The sequence below is a fragment of the Budorcas taxicolor genome, chromosome 2 (assembly GCF_023091745.1).
Source record: "Budorcas taxicolor isolate Tak-1 chromosome 2, Takin1.1, whole genome shotgun sequence".
NCBI lineage: Eukaryota > Metazoa > Chordata > Mammalia > Artiodactyla > Bovidae > Budorcas > Budorcas taxicolor.
This window is the reverse complement of record NC_068911.1, coordinates 130,777,816-130,794,598: the sequence shown is the minus strand read 5'-3', so window position 1 is coordinate 130,794,598 and position 16,783 is coordinate 130,777,816. Positions and strand designations below refer to the sequence as shown.

General features: G+C 42.0%; 1 protein-coding gene across 1 annotated transcript in view; it reads right to left on the bottom strand.

The window, feature by feature from the left end:
- PLCL1 (phospholipase C like 1 (inactive)) overlaps positions 1-11,099 on the bottom strand; it is a 368,975-nt gene extending 357,876 nt beyond the window's left edge. The window contains exon 1 of the mRNA XM_052655035.1: positions 10,857-11,099. Within this exon, the coding sequence (XP_052510995.1) occupies positions 10,857-11,099 (243 nt within the window). The remainder of the gene's footprint in view (positions 1-10,856) is intronic.
- Positions 11,100-16,783: the final 5,684 nt, after the last annotated feature.

The window sequence follows — 16,783 nt, the reverse complement described above, 5'->3', positions numbered from 1 at the left end:
CATGCATTGGAGAAAGCAAAAGTGAAGTCGCTCAGTCGTGTCCAACTCTTTGCGACCCCATGGACTGTGTAGCCCACCAGGCTCCTCCATCCATGGGGTTCTCCAGGCAAGAATACTGGAGTTGGTTGCCATTTCCTTCTCCAGGAGATCTTCCCAACCCAGGGATCAAACCCAGGTCTCCTGCATTGCAGGCAGACGCTTTAACCTCTGAGCCACCAGGGAGAAGGAAATGGCAACCCACTCCAGTGTTCTTGCCTGGAGAATCCCAGGGACGGGGGAGCCTGGTGGGCTGCTGTCTATGGGGTCGCACAGAGTCGGACACGACTGAAGCAACTTGGCAGCAGCAGCAGCAGCCATAGGACAGAAAGCTGGGGATCAAAAGGTCACCTGCCGTTGAAGTTTCTGGCTTTCAATGTGTCTAGCATAAGTGTGTACACACACACCACTGCATTTTTCACAAAACGAGGTTGATTCCACACTAACTGAACATAAGAGGGTATTAGGAAAAATAACTCTTGTAAGTTTCAGATGTTTGGGGAAAGCCTCATTGTTTTAAAAAAAAAAAAAAAAACACTTTAAGAGAATGTGACCAAATGTCTTATTGTGCAAATGCTGCAACAGAGAAAAGACAGGGAGAGAAAGAAGAGAAAGAAAAAGCCAAAGTCCTATGCCCTTTCAATAATTTAACATAACCACAGATAGATAATTAAAGCTGACATATGAGGAGTGTTTCATCAAGAGAGCTGACTGTGCCTTTAACCCTGGCCAGTCTCCAAGTGATGGGGATAAACCTCTGGGTACCATTTGGCCATAGTACTGTATCTCTGCATAGCAGAATGGACTCATTACCATCAACACAATAAAGTAGCCACGAACACAGTCATTTCACAGCATACTCACATATTTAGATTTTTCACATACTGACTTTGAAATTTCCACCCCCCCCCCCCATAAAGGAATTAAATGATTAAACAGACTTTCAGTTTAATGAAATTCCTCAAATATTCCTCATATGTGTGATGAACTCACCTACCTCAAATGTAACTGGGGAGAAATCTGAATCATACAGCATCATATCCACTACCACTTATCAAAATTGCAACTTCCCTGGATTAAAAGCCCAGGTACAACTTTTTGATGTATTGATGCTGGAAGACAAAACTATCAAACTATAAAATAAATCATATCAGTTTGCATTAATTAAATATCAGTCCATCCTTAGCCTGTATAATTTATAGGCTGGATCATAAAGTTGGATCATAAATTATTGCTTCATGGTAAAGATGTTTATTCTGGAAAAGAGTAAAAATATACTAAGAGAAATTCCATTCTCTCAAGGGAAAGTGGAGTAGAGTACAATATTACTGTAAAGTCATAGGCATTTTACATGAAAGGTTAAGAAGCTAAAAAAAATCATAAGCAAAGAATCCTTAATAGAGTTTCCCGAAGTTGTTTCCAGAATTGCTTCTTTTTGACTTGTCAGCTAAACTTAGTTTTTAAGGTAGCTATATAATGTCTGCTATTTCATGAATACTAGCTAAGGTTTAAATCAATATTATTTAGCAGGATGTATAGTATAAAGATTAAAAGCAACCTATGGAGCTAAACCATTTGAGTCCATTTCTTCGCTCTGCCATTTACTAGCTAAGTGACCCTGGGCAAGTCATTTAGTATCTCTCCAACTGTGAAAAGGGAAATAACAAGTAAAAACACTAAGTTCATAAGGTTATTGTGAGGATTGAATGAGTGAATATACATTGATTAAACAATGCCAAACTCATAACTTAAATGAGCATTTGCTGTCATTATAAGAAAATTTCTCAAGAGGAAAATCTCTCCAAGATGTACTGGGTGTTTTATCTATTAAACATAAAAATAAAACATTTAATTATTAATAACATATTTAAATATACACTATTTAATTATAGCATGGAATCAATAATTCCAAAGTATTTCAAAAAGGGAGTTCACCAAATGCTGAAGGTGTCTTTGAATCTTGTATGTCAGTCTCCAGGAGGAGCAGACTGCCAACCTTCATTCCCCACCCCACCCCACCTCGCCACTTCTGCTCCTACTATCTCCTCCAAAAACTAGTAAATGACTACAAGACTGCAAGTTCAAGGGCACTGATAGACTCTGTTTTATGGAGGTGAAGTTTTCAAAGATAAAGGTCAGAGTACACACAGCGTGGTCTCCTCTCTCTCGCCTCACCCAACAACAGGCTGACCTGAAGGGAGCAGAGCGAGGCAGTTTACACTCTCTTCTCACATAGTTGCCCTTTTCCTGAGCTCAGACCCCAACCCAGCCTAAGCCTAGAGAGGCATGGAGGGGAAACATTCTCCTCCTGCCGACTACTTATTCTCTCGCCCAGTGGGGTGCTCTTCTGGACAGCCCACCCTCATTCTCACATGTCAGATCTGAGATGGGAGATGTGGATTTTAAGGACACAGGCTATTTGGCCTGCTTTGGTTTGAAGTCACTTGAGCCTTAAAGAAAGTACCTTTGACATGATCAAGTCCAGTTTTTCTAGAGTTCTGCCTTGAAATCTTGGTCCCAGGTAACAGTAAAGGGGATTTGTTTTCGGTCTCTTTTTGCCCTCCTTGTGCATCTAATCTTCCTCAACATCTCACACAGAAGGTGCTCTGAGATATAATCCCACCATCGTTTCTATCCATTACATAGTACCATACAGTAATACAAGTGTGCCTAATTAAATATACCACCTGTGCTTAGTCTGGGCTTCTCTGGTGGCTCAGATGGTAAAGAATCTGTTACAATGCAGGAGACCCAACTTCAGTCCCTGGATCGGGAAGATCCCCTGGAAAAGGGAATGGCAACCCACTCCAGTATTCTTGCCTGGAGAACTCCATGGACAGAGGAGCCTAGCAGGCTACAGTCCATGGAGTTATAAAGAGAAGGACACAACTGAGCAACTAACACTTTCACTTTTCATGCTTAGTGTAGTACTTTTCATGTTTAGTCTAGTACAAATTTAGCACATTTTAAAAGACTTTTGAACAAGTCAGTGTGAAAGAATTAAGAAAGCAAAGGTTTCATCTTTCAAAGGTATTTTGAATACAAAGGTTTTATCTTTCAAAGGTATTTTGAATACAAAGTTGTATGGTTAAGGAAAAACACAATATCCTTGCCAGTAAAAGGCATGCTGCTGCTGCTGCTGCTGCTAAGTCACTTCAGTCGTGTCTGACTCTGTGTGACCCCATAGACGGCAGCCCACCAGGTTCCCCCATCCCTGGAATTCTCCAGGCAAGAACACCGGAGTGGGTTGCCTTCTCCAGTAAAAGGCAGACACTTTCACAAATTCACAAATACAAATTAAGAAATCTTTGGGAACTAAGTGCACTTATTAAAATAGTTTAGTTGGTATGTTGTTTCATTTTGGATGGACTGTATTATTTTCACAATTAACTTGCCTTTCTTCTTTCTGGAGTGATAATGATAATATAAATAATGATTACTTTCTACTCATCACATACAATCCTACTTATCTCAAAATAATGCTAGATTAATTATTAGTGAGGTTTGTTATAATGGTACTGTGGAAAATAAACTAGATTATATCTCTCTTACACATCCACATAAAATGCTACGGATTAAACTACAAATCAAATTCTAATTTAAATCCAAGGGACTATTCCAATGTTTTGTCACATTATTATTTTGTTGCCATCAAATGTTAGCTGAAATACACAATACATTGGCCAAGACTTAAGACAGAATGTTGTCATTATAGAACTTGACCATTCAGTTCTAATTGTTTTTATTGTATATTATAATTTATTAATTACAATAAATTCTGTCTATCATAACCTTCTAGTACATCCATGGGATTCTCCAGGCAAGAACACTGGAGTAGAATGCCATTTCCTTCTCCAGGGGATCTTCCCGACCCAGGGGTCGAACCCAGGTCTCCCACATTGCAGGCAGATGCTTTAACCTCTGAGCCACCAGGGAAGCCCACAGTAAGTAGGATACCGAGATGAACTGGGATGCAAAGATAAATGTGCATGCCTACATACTAAGTTGCTTCAGTCATGTCTGACTCTTTGCAACCCTATGGACTGTAGCCTGCTAGGCTCCTCTGTGCATGGGATTCTCCAGGCAAGAATACTGGAGTGGATTGTGATACCCTCCTCCAGGGGATCTTCACAACCCAGGTATCAAACCCTAATCTCTTATGTCTCCTGTACTGGCAGGCAGGTTCTATACCATTAGCGCCACCTGGGAAGCCCTGCAAAGATAAATAAGATTTGAAAAAGCTACAAATATATCTTTTTTTACATTATTAGAAAACATCAAAATATGAAATTATGTAGAACTGACAGGTTCCATTGTAACAGGTTTACTGATTTATTATTACCCTAGATTGGAAGTGCAATCAAATTATTCTCTCTATCTAGTAACCAATGGTTCATTTACTAGTGGTGAGATCCCAATGGAAAACTCAAAAAGGAATTTTACTCCTGCCTCTGAGTCATTTTAAGCTGATAATTTTTTTAATGAACAATTTTATACTGGTCTCAATTTAGATATTGATCCTGAAAATGGAATTATGTTTAACATTCACCATTATTAAAACTGAACAGTCACTGGGGGAGCAGGGCAGCCTGCTGTAATTCTTTCTTTGAATTACTCCCCAGCCTACTGCCCAACCAATTGCTCCAACATTACCTAGAAGCATTAATGGAGTGTTTGTTCTGTGGTACCAAAGGTAAAATCAGCTGTCCCCAATGTCTTCTCATAATAGCCTGTGGTGCCAAGGTGTTACTTGGAAATAAATGTTCAATTGACATTTTACTGTACAAAATTTAATTACCTGTTTTCTCTACTGTAAAGGGGGAAAGGCTGAGAAAACAATTCTTCAGTCTTAATTGCAATGTATGTTTAACCTCTCAATGGCTATGCAATTAACTTCTACTTTTTAAACCTTAATACATTTTTTAAGAAGTAAAAAAATTCTTACAAAATTCTGATAATAATAGGAAGCAGTCATCAACAGGTACTTCTAAAAGACTCTCATCAAAACAATACAAGGTTCTTTATCTAAGTTTTATTCTGAATTCTCTTGAGAGATGCTGTAAGAAATCACATCAGAAAGGCACCACTATGAGAAACAACCACTTTTAAGGTGAAATGTGACCATGTTTCTATGGCAATTTCAGGAAAATTAATACTCTAACTGAAGTTACTGGCATAACAAAACAAATCCATGCAAGAAGTTCAGTGCCACTTATGAATCATACCTTAGGAGGGGCATCCACAATGGAAATCACCAGGACACACTTATGGCACCCAGTAAGGCTGGGATCTCTGCCATATAATCAGGTTGTTTATCTAACATTTAACCATAAGTTGATTTTTTAGAACTTTTAACATATTTCTACAGGCAAAAGAGCCTATAAATGCTGATTCATTCCCATGCCAAGTTACAGAAGCCTATTTAACTTATAGTGTGTCTAAAATTTTTGAGTTATTTCTCAATCATACTCCATTCCCTTCATAATTTTCCCTATTAAAAAATATTTTCAGAGCTCCCACACAAGATCCCTTATTTCATTACTCCTCTAGAGTAATACATACTCCTGGATAAGGCAATGGCGACCCACTCCAGTATTCTTGCCTGGAAAATCCCATGGGTGGAGGAGCCTGATAGGCTGCAGACCATGGGGTCGCTAAGATTCGGACACGACTGAGCGACTTCACTTTCACTCTTCACTTTCATGTATTGGAGAAGGACATGGCAACCCACTCCGGTGTTCTTGCCTGGAGAATCCCAGGGATGGAAGAGCCTGGTGGGCTACTGTCTATGGGGTCACACAGAGTCAGACATGACTGAAGTGACTTAGCAGCAGCAGCAGCATGCCCCATATAGCATGGGCTTCCCTGATAGCTCAGTTGGTAAAGAATCCACACACAATGCAGGAGACTCTGGTTTAATTCCTGGGTCAGGAAGATCCTCTGGAGAAGAGATAGGCTACCCACTCCAGTATTGTTGGGCTTACCTTGTGGCTCAACTGGTAAAGAATCTGCCTGCAATGAGGGAGATCTGGGTTTGATCCCTGGGTTGGGAAGATCCCCTGCAGAAGGGAACGGCTACCCACTCCAGTATTCTGGCCTGGAGATTCCATGGACTGTACAGTCCATGGGGTCACAAAGAGTCTGACACAACTGAGTGACTTTCACTTTCACTTTTACTATGCCCCATAATGAGTCTAAAAGAGAATACAATCCTTTACAAACTCAACTGCTGCATGAGAAGGGGAGAAGTGGGTCAGGCATAAAAGAACAGGTGTGACCTTCATATATTGACAACAAGTAGAACATCTGCCAAGCCTCTCTGCCTTTCAAAGCACAGTGCAGGCCTAACAAAATGACCAAAGACAGGAGCGTCTGCAATCTCTTTCTGACTGAACTGAACTGAAAGTTGCTCAGTTGTATCCAACTCTTTGCGACCCAATGGACTGTTCATGGAATTCTCTAGGCTAGAATACTGGAGTGGTTAGCCTTTCCCTTCTCCAGGGGATCTTCCCAACCCAGGGATCTAACCTAGGTCTCCTGTATTGCAGGCGGACTCTTTACTAGCTGAGCCACAAAGGAAGCTTTCTAGAGTCATCCATTTCGAGTTGTTCTGAATTGGAGAGGTGAAGCAGAGAAAAGAGAATTTACCCACAAACCTTGCCCAAGAATCTGCCACTTTCTTAGATGTTCACGTTACTTCTAACCTAAAATGTGTTCATGGATCATGGCTCTCTCTGCATCTGAGAATCAGCATGAGACCACAAGTTTTCAGACATGGGTATGAATCCTGACTCCACATTGTATCAGGAGCTCTCCATGCCTCCCTTCTCTACTTCAGAGAGTTTGCTGTGAGGATTAAGTGATTACAATGTATGAAAGCTCCTAGTTTAGTACCTGACTCACATTAGGCAGTACTTCACAAAAGTGAATAAAATTTCCCTTGCTCCTCTAAAGAGAGCCATAACTTTGATATGGGTCAGCAGGTACCCAAGGAGCATCTTTGAGGCTGCAGCTCAGAAACCCACTACATCAGCCCCACAATCACAATGAACATGACAGAATGAGACTAGCCATGATATAAGAAACATGAACAACGTGGAAGTCACTACTTTAGCTGCTTCAGTGAACATCTAAGCACCTCATTTCCAACTTCTCTCTTCAACCCACACACTTATGCCCATGGGATCCAAGTGATAATTTCTTCTCAAGAGTTCATACTGAAGTAGAAGCAAAAGGAAATGGGAAAAAGTAGGGCTCTTCAATACATTACATATAACGGGAGATAAATCATTTGCTTTTTTTTTTTCCCCCTTGGCTTTGCAGTCTGTGAGATCTTAGCTCCCTGACTAGGGATCCAACACAAGCCCCCTGAATTGGAAATGTGGAGTCTTCACCACTGGACCACCAGGGAAGTCTCTCAACTATTGAGAGACTTATTTTAAAAGTCTTGCTTTAAAAGTATGCTATTTTTAAAACATGTATGTACCTCAATTCCCATCATGTATTTGGTGGCCAGAAGTTCATTCAGATTTTTTTGTTACAGCTTATGGACAAACCCAAATGAACTTTTTGGCAAACCCAATAGTATAGGAAGCAAGCTACACTGCTCTCTATTTCCCAAAATTTCTGTTATAGAGTAATAGTGATAAACTACAATCTAGAATGCTAAACATTTTAAATACATAAATTTTATATCAAATACCAGATAGTTAATTGGTCCAATTTCTTAGGTAGAAGTATATTTGAAAGCACAACAGTACCTAATTACTAGATATTCTCAACCCTGCAAGTAACTAAACTTGTCATTTTAAACCTAAAGTCATAAAGAAGCAATTAAGATGAAGTTTATATAATATTGTGGTATACAACAATACACTTACCAAAAAACATACAACATTTATAAATGTCAATGCTGTACAAAAAGTTACACAGAAAAACACAGGGGGAAATGGACAGATTAAAGAGAACATAGTTTAACTCTCACATTAAATTTTTCAAAATTTAGGACTGGGCATATAGGGAAGAAACATAATTACAGTAGAAAGACTTTCAAAAAATGTGTAAAGATAAATACTATTGTTTTCATCAGCTCAGAAGGAAATTGTTTTCTCAACTAAACACATGTTTTCACAAATTAGGGAGGGCAAATTTACTGAAAACATTCCTTCTATTAATATACAAGACAGTCTGTTTTCTGGCATGCTAGAGGAATGCAGTATTCTGACTTATCTAATATTCAAGTTTACAGAGAATTAGCAGTCAAATTAGAATAGAAACAATACCCTCAACCGAACTGAAAAGAATTTGATATTTGATGATTCACAATCTTTCAGTGGCTCAGAGTTATGACCATGAATATCAATTATCACTGTACTAAGGCTATCTGGAACAGCATTTAATAGTTTGATTAATATAAAATGTACTAAAGCCTTTCTTTTTGTGTATGTTTCAATGCCAAATAAAAATAACTCTTGGAAAAACAACAAAGAAAGCAATCTTTTCTCAATAGAGAAGCATGTACTACTTACTTCTTATGATCTAGACCTTTTTCAGAAACTCTCATTTTTGTTGTGCTAAAATGAACAAACCATGGAGTGACAGATTCTGAGATGTCCTTGATCTCAGAGGAGGAGTGAAACAGAACCCATCACCTGTCCCCTTCCCCACTGGAAGATAATGAAGGCCTCTGGGAATAGACCCCAAGGACCAATGACCTACAGGTTATCCTTGAAGATTAACAGATGCATCACAATGACCTTAGACAACTCTCCAGACATCAAAATGTTTGGCATAAGTCTGAATATATAAACCCTGTAAAAACTCTAGCCAAATTTTATTACATAAATCAGTAGCATCAGGAGTTCACCACAGATATATACAGATACACATGCTTATATATGGAATATATCTGGAAGGGTACACAAGAACATGTTAACAGCTATTGGGGTAGACTTTGTAAGTGGGAATGGGGAGTGATTGGGAGTTTTCCCTTCAAACTCCTTTGCAACACTTGTTTTTATCATATGCATATATTAATAATTTTTTAATAAAGTTAACTGATAATAATAAGAAGAATTCACTTCATATTCTGGTATCTTTAATTTTAAATGGCAGTTATTAAATGTTTATTTTACTATTAAATAGGGAAAGGATTAAGTTGCTAATTTCAAAACTAAACAGGCACCATTAGTCAGCAAGGACCCATCCAAGAATATCAACCAGCACATACTAAAATTTTAAACTTACCAATTTAGCTGCAAGAATTTGTATACTCCTTACACTCTGTTACTTTCATTTCTTTTACAACAACAACAAAAAAAAGCCCAATGCTTTTTATGATGATATATTTTAAACTATCTTGTGGCTATTGTTTTCACACAACACATGTAGTGTCTACATCTTAGGCCTCAAAATGTATACTGTCTGCAGTAGGCTTTTTTAAGTTTCAAGATAACATGCTTTCTGACCTATGGGTTAAAGGGGGCAGGGGCAGGGATAGTTTCCTTTTTCCCCAAATTCATACCCAGAAGAGAACACTCCTCTTCACATAATCTAAAAGTCACAAAATAACAGAAACTACTACAAGTCATTTGCAACTACCACCCACTCTTCTTTTAATATAGAAATTTCCCTGTTTGGCTGTAAACTTCCATGTGTCAGTATTGGGGAAAAGCCTAGACCATACTTGGAGCTAGCTGGATGGACTGTGGGAACAGTCTATCCACAGTGGCACTAGGAATTCCAATTTAGAGCTTGAGAAAGAGAAACATATTGTGTGATGTATACACAGCTTGAACCTGAACAAGGGTTCTGAAAGTATTAACACAAGCACATTGAATAGTAAGTATGGATAGTTCCAATTCCATCCTTCATTTCATCTTTGGCTTATTTTTATATAGAAGCAGTTTCATACTGACTGTTCTTCCAAGATCAATTTTAATGTCATGTACTCAAGATTATGTACTCACGCATTTATGCTAAAAGGCCCTCTTCCAAAGCCTGTGGAAAGGTTCTGAATTCCAGGAGACCTTATACTGATGTCATGAACCCAAGATGAAATCTCAAACAGGAAGCAAGCCCCAAGTGGAAGGAAGACAGAAAGAGACAAGAGGAGGGGTGAGGCTAGCCAAACGGATAGATCGAAACCCTGACTGGTAGTTGAAGGGTCGGGAAGCATTCTCCTGCATGTGGTGGTAACCACGAGGACCAGTGGGGATGCTTGGTGGATTTACTGCTTTCCAATTACGCTATCTGCACAACTCTAGGCTGCACCTTCGCTCTTTACTTTGCCTACTTTGCCGCAGGGTCCACTGACAAAAACAGCCTGCCTATGAGGAAGGTTCACGCTTCGTGAAATCTCAAGACAGTTTGAGCCTCGAAGATTTGTATGTTTTGTTTTGGGGGTTTTTTCCCACTTGAGGGTAAACTGTGAGGGGAAAGCTAACTTTTCGTTGGAGAGCAGTGCACAACCTTCCCGCAGGTCTGCATTTATATTGGGTTCTGCCTTCCTCCTTACATCAGTGGTTTAGAGAAACTTTCAGAGAAAATGAGGGAAAGCATCGATCAAAACGCAAAGACGCAGAATGGAACTTTTCCTCTGCGGTGAGAAAAAAAAAAAAAAAAGTCACTTCTGCTTCTCACAGCCAAGAGCTGAGTCTGGGAACCTCCGGACAAGGAAGGAAGGTTTGGTAATGAAGGACACTGGAGAAAACAATGCTAAGCCTGCGATGCCTCCGGACACCGTACATCCTGCCCCAGCCCCACGACCCACCCACCGCCCACCCACAGCCAAGCTCCCGCGGCCGCGCGGCCTCGCTTACCTTGATGATGCTGCTGCGCCGAGGGGTCGCCCGCGCAGCCTCCAGGAGGGCGGCCTCGCTGTCCGCCGGGGGCCCCGCAGCTCCGGGCAGGGCGACCCCACTGCGACGGTCCCTCCACCGGCCCCCAGGGGCCGCCGCCACGCAGTCCCCGGAGGTGGCATCCGGGCCCACCCGGGGGTCGTCTTCGCTCCCGGCCGCGTCAGGCGGCGCTGAACCCTCCCTGCTGGCTGCACCCTCGGCCATGGCCGAGCGCGGTTCGGGCTCCCCGTGGGGAGGCGGCACGCCCGGCAGCGAAGTGCAGCCGCTGGGCACGGGTGCGCTCTTGCACCGGGAGACGGCCCGGCCAGACTTTGTTTCACCGCCCGGTTGCGGCGGCGGCGGCGGCGGCAGCGGCGGCAACTTTCTGGAGAGGAGGCATCGCTCGAGTAGAGACGTCCGCGGGCTTTGGTCCAGGAGGCTGGCAGTCCGCGGCGGGTGGAGGGGTGGCGGGGACGGCGGAGAAGATGTGAGCAGGAGGGAGGAGAGACGACAAGGAGAGGGAGGTGTCCGAAATGTGATGCACACGCCCGCTCTGCGCCAGACAAAAGGCACCGGGTGCCTGGCCGGGCGGCCGCAGAGGCCGGGACGCGCGCGGCCTGAAAAGGGCTGGAGCCCGGCGACCGCTGCCCGGGGCACCCGCCACCTGCCCAGGGACCGCGGCGCAGCGGCCCCAGGAAGTGCGGCGGCGGCGGCGGCGGCGACCTCCACTCCGCTCTGTTGTGACAGGGAGGGAAGACTTGTTTTGACAGCCCGTGGGGATTGGCAGGCGTCTGGGCCTCTTAGGAGCCTCGCCTCGCCGACAGGGGGTCGGCCCGACCAATCCCCACTGCGGAGGGGTGTGCCCGAGCACGAAGAATGGAATGTGTTCTCTAACTGGGAGCCGGCCCAGCCGGGCTCGTGTACTCGAGTTGGGTGTGAGAGCACGCTCGCGTGTGCGTACATTTTGAGAAGTTTAGATGTTCGACAAGACCCTGGAGATGCATCAAAATCGGGGGGTGGGGTAGAGGGGAGGGGAAAAGAAACCTTCATTTGCAAAGCGAAGCAATTTGGAAGAAATGGGGTGTTGAGTGTTAATGTCAGTGCCTTTGGGGTGACTTCAAACCATCAGGCGTTAACTGCAGACTCTCACCTTTAGAAGTTAAGTCCGTGCAGAGATAAACCAGGGTTTCCTGGAACCCTGTTGTTGGATAATTTGCTTCAGGTTCCATGCAAAAATCTTCAGTTCACTCTGCACTGTTAATAAATATGACAAAGAAAGGGAATTAGATAACACGAGGGTAATAGCAAACAGAACCAACTAAACCCATGTAAAGAATGACTCCTCACAAACCACATACAGGATTTGTTGTTGTTCAGTCAACTCAAAGGTGTCCGACTTTGTGACCCCATGGACTGCAGCACACCAGGCTTCCCTGTCCTTCACCCTCTCCCGGAGCTTGCTCAAATTCATATTCATTGAGTCAGTGATGTCACTCAACCATCTCGTCCTCTGTCATCCCCATGAACAGTATGAAAAGACATATAGGATGCATGTTGGCTAAGTGCAAGGTGAGGTAAGGGACTTAATCTCTATCCTAAAACACTTGATAATGAATGGTTCAACTTCCTCTCTCTAGATAATCCTATGTAAATATATTTTGCTTATTTCCAGCAAGTTAGCAAGCAAAAGATATCCTTGAATGATTCATTAAGGCACAGAAATTATCAACAGAATTCTCGGATAGATGAAAAAAGGATGGCTCTGAGATTCCCTAGTAAGATTTGGTATTTTAATTTAAAAGACTTTCTGCATTACTATGAACAAAGCTAGTGGAGGTGATGGAATTCCAGTTGAGCTATTTCAAATCTTGAAAGACGATGCTGTGAAAGTGCTGCATTCAATATGCCAGCAAATTTGGAAACCTCAGCAGTGGCCACAGGACTGGAAAAGATCAGTTTTCATTCCAATCCCAAAGAAAGGCAATGCCAAAGAATGCTCAAACTGCCACAAAATTGCACTCATCTCACTTGCATGTAAAGTGATGCTTAAAATTCTCCAAGCCAGGCTTCAGCAATACTTGAACCATGAACTTCCAGATGTTCAAGCTGGTTTTAGAAAAGGCAGAGGAACCAGAGATCAAATTGCCAACATCCGCTGGGTCATCGAAAAAGCAAAAGAGTTCCAGAAAAACACCTAGTTCTGCTTCATTGACTATGCCAAAGCCTTTGACTGTGTGGACACAATAAACTGTGGACAATTCTGAAACAGATGGGCATACCAGACCACCTGACCTCCCTCCTGAGAAACCTGTATGCAGGTCAGGAAGCAACAGTTAGAACTGGACATGGAACAACAGACTGGTTCCAAATAGGAAAAGGAGTACGTCAAGGCTGTATATTGTCACCCTGCTTATTTAACTTCTATGCAGAGTACATCATGAGAAACGCTGGGCTGGAAGAATCACAAGCTGGAACCAAGATTGCTGGGAGAAATATCAATAACCTCAGATATGCAGACAACACCACCCTTATGGCAGAAAGTGAAGAGGAACTCAAAAGCCTCTTGATGAAAGTGAAAGAGGAGAGTGAAAAAGTTGGCTTAAACTCAACACTCAGAAAACTAAGATCATGGCATCTGGTCCCATCACTTCAAGGGAAATAGATGGGGAAACAGTGGAAACAGTGGCTGACTTTATTTTTCTGGGTTCCAAAATCACTGCAGATGGTGATTGCAGCCATGAAATTAAAAGACGCTTACTCCTTGGAAGGAAAGTTATGACCAACCTAGACAGCATATTCAAAAGCAGAGACATTACTTTGCCAACAAAGGTACATCTAGTCAAGGCTATGGTTTTTCCAGTGGTCATGTATGGATGTGAGAGTTGGACTATAAAGAAAGCTGAGCGCCAAAGAATTGATGCTTTTGAACTGTGGTGTTGGAGAAGACTGCTGAGAGTCCCTTGGACTGCAAGGAGATCCAACCAGCCCATCCTAAAGGAGATCAGTCCTGGGTGTTCATTGGAAGGACTGATGTTGCAACTGAAACTCCAATCTTTTGGCCACCTCATGTGAAGAGCTGACTCATTGGAAAAGACCCTGATGCTGGGAAAGATTGAGGGCAGGAGGAGAAGGGGACGACAGAGGATGAGATGGTTGGATGGCATCACCGACTTGATGGACATGGGTTTGGGTGGACTCCAGCAGTTGGTGTTGGACAGGGAGGCCTGGCGTGGTGCAGTTCATGGGGTCACAAAGAGTCAGACACAACTGAGCAACTGAACTGAACTGAATATTAGAATCTATGTTAAATCTCATTTATAACATTGTTATTTCTAATTATTAATAATTTTATAATTTGCAATGTTACTTGTTCCTTTGACTAAGAACAGGAGAAATTCTGCAGCCTTTAGACTCAGAATGTGTTAGAATATCAGAATTTCAGAGATAGAAGGAGATGTAGAGATCATCTAGAACAGGCCTTTTTTTTTTCCCCCTAAATGAGAAGAAGGCCCAGAAAGCTTTAATTTCTTGTCTACTAGTTAGCAGGAGCTTAAATTAGAATCTGCCACTTAACTCCTCCAGTAATCTCTTCACTACTTTATCTGGCTCCTCTGGGGCTGCAAGAAGCCAGAACTGGAAGAGGCCCTTGGGAGTTTTCAGACTTGACATTTACCAACTTTTAGGGAAGACTGAGAAGCCTTCATTTTACCTTTTCTTTAAATATAAATGCAGCCTACTAATGAGTGTACCAGATTAGCAACCTCTGGTTATAGATCAACACCACCCTCTAGTGAGATTCTGAGAACTGCATCATAAAAGCGATGGATTTTTTCTTTTTTTCTCAGATGAAAAATACAAGAGAGAAAATTCAATGTTTCCTTTCAACCGATCTGCCGTTATAACCCATGTTATAACCCATGTATGGATGTGAGAGTTGGACTATAAAGAAAGCTGAGCACCAAAGAATTGATGCTTTTGAACTGTGGTGTTGGAGAAGACTCTTGAGAGTCTCTTGGACTGCAAGGAAATCAAATCAGTCCATCCTAAAGGAGATCAGTCCTGAATATTCATTGGAAGGACTGATGCTGAAGCTGAAACTCCAATCCTTTGGCCACCTGATGCGAAGAACTGACTCATTTGAAAAGACCCTGATGCTGGGAAAGATTGAGGGCAGGAGAAGGGGACAACAGAGGATAAGATGGTGGGATGGCATCACCCACTCGATGGACATGAGTTTGAGTAAGCTCCGAGAGTTGGTGATGGACCGGGAAGGCTGGTGTCCTGCAGTCCATGGGGTCACAAAGAGTCAGACACGACAGAGCAACTGAACTGAACTGCCCTTATAATCCACAGACTAAAGGAAGGATGTAAAAGGGCACCCACATTTAAAACGATCATGGTGGTGGTGGTTTACTCACTGAGCTGTGTCCAACTCTTGTGACCCCATGGACTATAGCCCTCCAGGCTCCTCGATCCATAAGATTTTCCAGGCAAGAACACCAGAGTTGCCATTTCCTTCTCCAGGGGATCTTCCTGACCCAAAAATCAAACCAGAGTCTCCTGCACTGCAGGCAGTATTGTTTACTGACTGAGCTAACAGGAAAGCTCATAAAATGACCATACATGTCCTTTGCCTTCATAAGAAATATTGTTACTTGCTCTACTCACAAATTGGAGAAGGAAATGGCAACCCACTCCAGTACTCTTACCTGGAAAATTCCATGGATGGAGGAGCCTGGTAGGCTACAGTTCATGGGATTGCAAAGAGTCAGACACGACTGAGCAACTTCACTGACATACTCACAAATATACTCTATTTTAAGCTATCACTGTTTTTCTTTGATATTCAAGTATTATTATGTTTCATTTGAGTCTTCTACAGTTGCTTTCAGAGCTTCATCTTTCTGTTTCCCTAATAAAAATTCCATTTTGGGGTTGTCCTGAGAAATGTAAAACTGTGGTTATCTCTGTCTTGTTCTACAATATTAATATATTTCCAGGGATTTCTGATGTAAATCATTTATGTATATGACCTTAATAATATTTTTTATATCAAAATTAGTGTCACTCTACTAATTTTTATAGTCAGTGATCTTCAAAAAAATAAACTAGAAAGTATAGCAAGCAGTACACAAAATTTTTCTTGTTTCAACTAGATAATGTCCAGTTATTCTCATCTCTTTTCTCCCTTAACAGCATTCTGTCTCAGCCTCACGTGAAGGCAAACACGCACATACACACACCTCTGAATCTTTGCTCTGAGCATCTGTTCATAAAGACTGTTGTCTATATATTATGCTGTGAGAATACAGATGGACCTTGATCTAGCAGATTTCACTCTGTGGTCCTCTAGCATAAGCTCAGAAGGCTTCTCCTGATATTCATATTTTCAGTTAAAAACTAAAAAGAACTCTCCATTGAACCTGCTCCTATCCAGGCACAGATTCTACTCTGGCCCCACTGGCAAGACTGAGAGAAAGGTTAACCAGATTCGTTTAGGTCAGCAACCATAGCCACATTCCTACACCTTCATTAAAAAAAAAGAAAAACTCTGCAAGTTACTATCACTCACAGCTCCTGCCATCCAATCTTTCACCAAGTAATGTGACAATCACTTGATGGGCAAATTGGAAGCTGAGTGGGGGGAATGGCAGAAGGGATGTGAATAAGAATCATAAATTGTCAATTCGAACATCACCACTTCAGAGAAGCCTTCTCTAACCACAAATTTCAAGCTGCTCCTTCAATCTCACACACATACTATGTTATGCATATTACTCAGTTTTGTTTTTTCATAGGATTTTATCACTGTAAATAAACAGTCCTGTCCAGGGAGTCGTTTCTCTATATAGTCTGTCACACTGCCCTCCTGTCTCTGCCCCACAATACAATCTCCATGTGCATAAAAG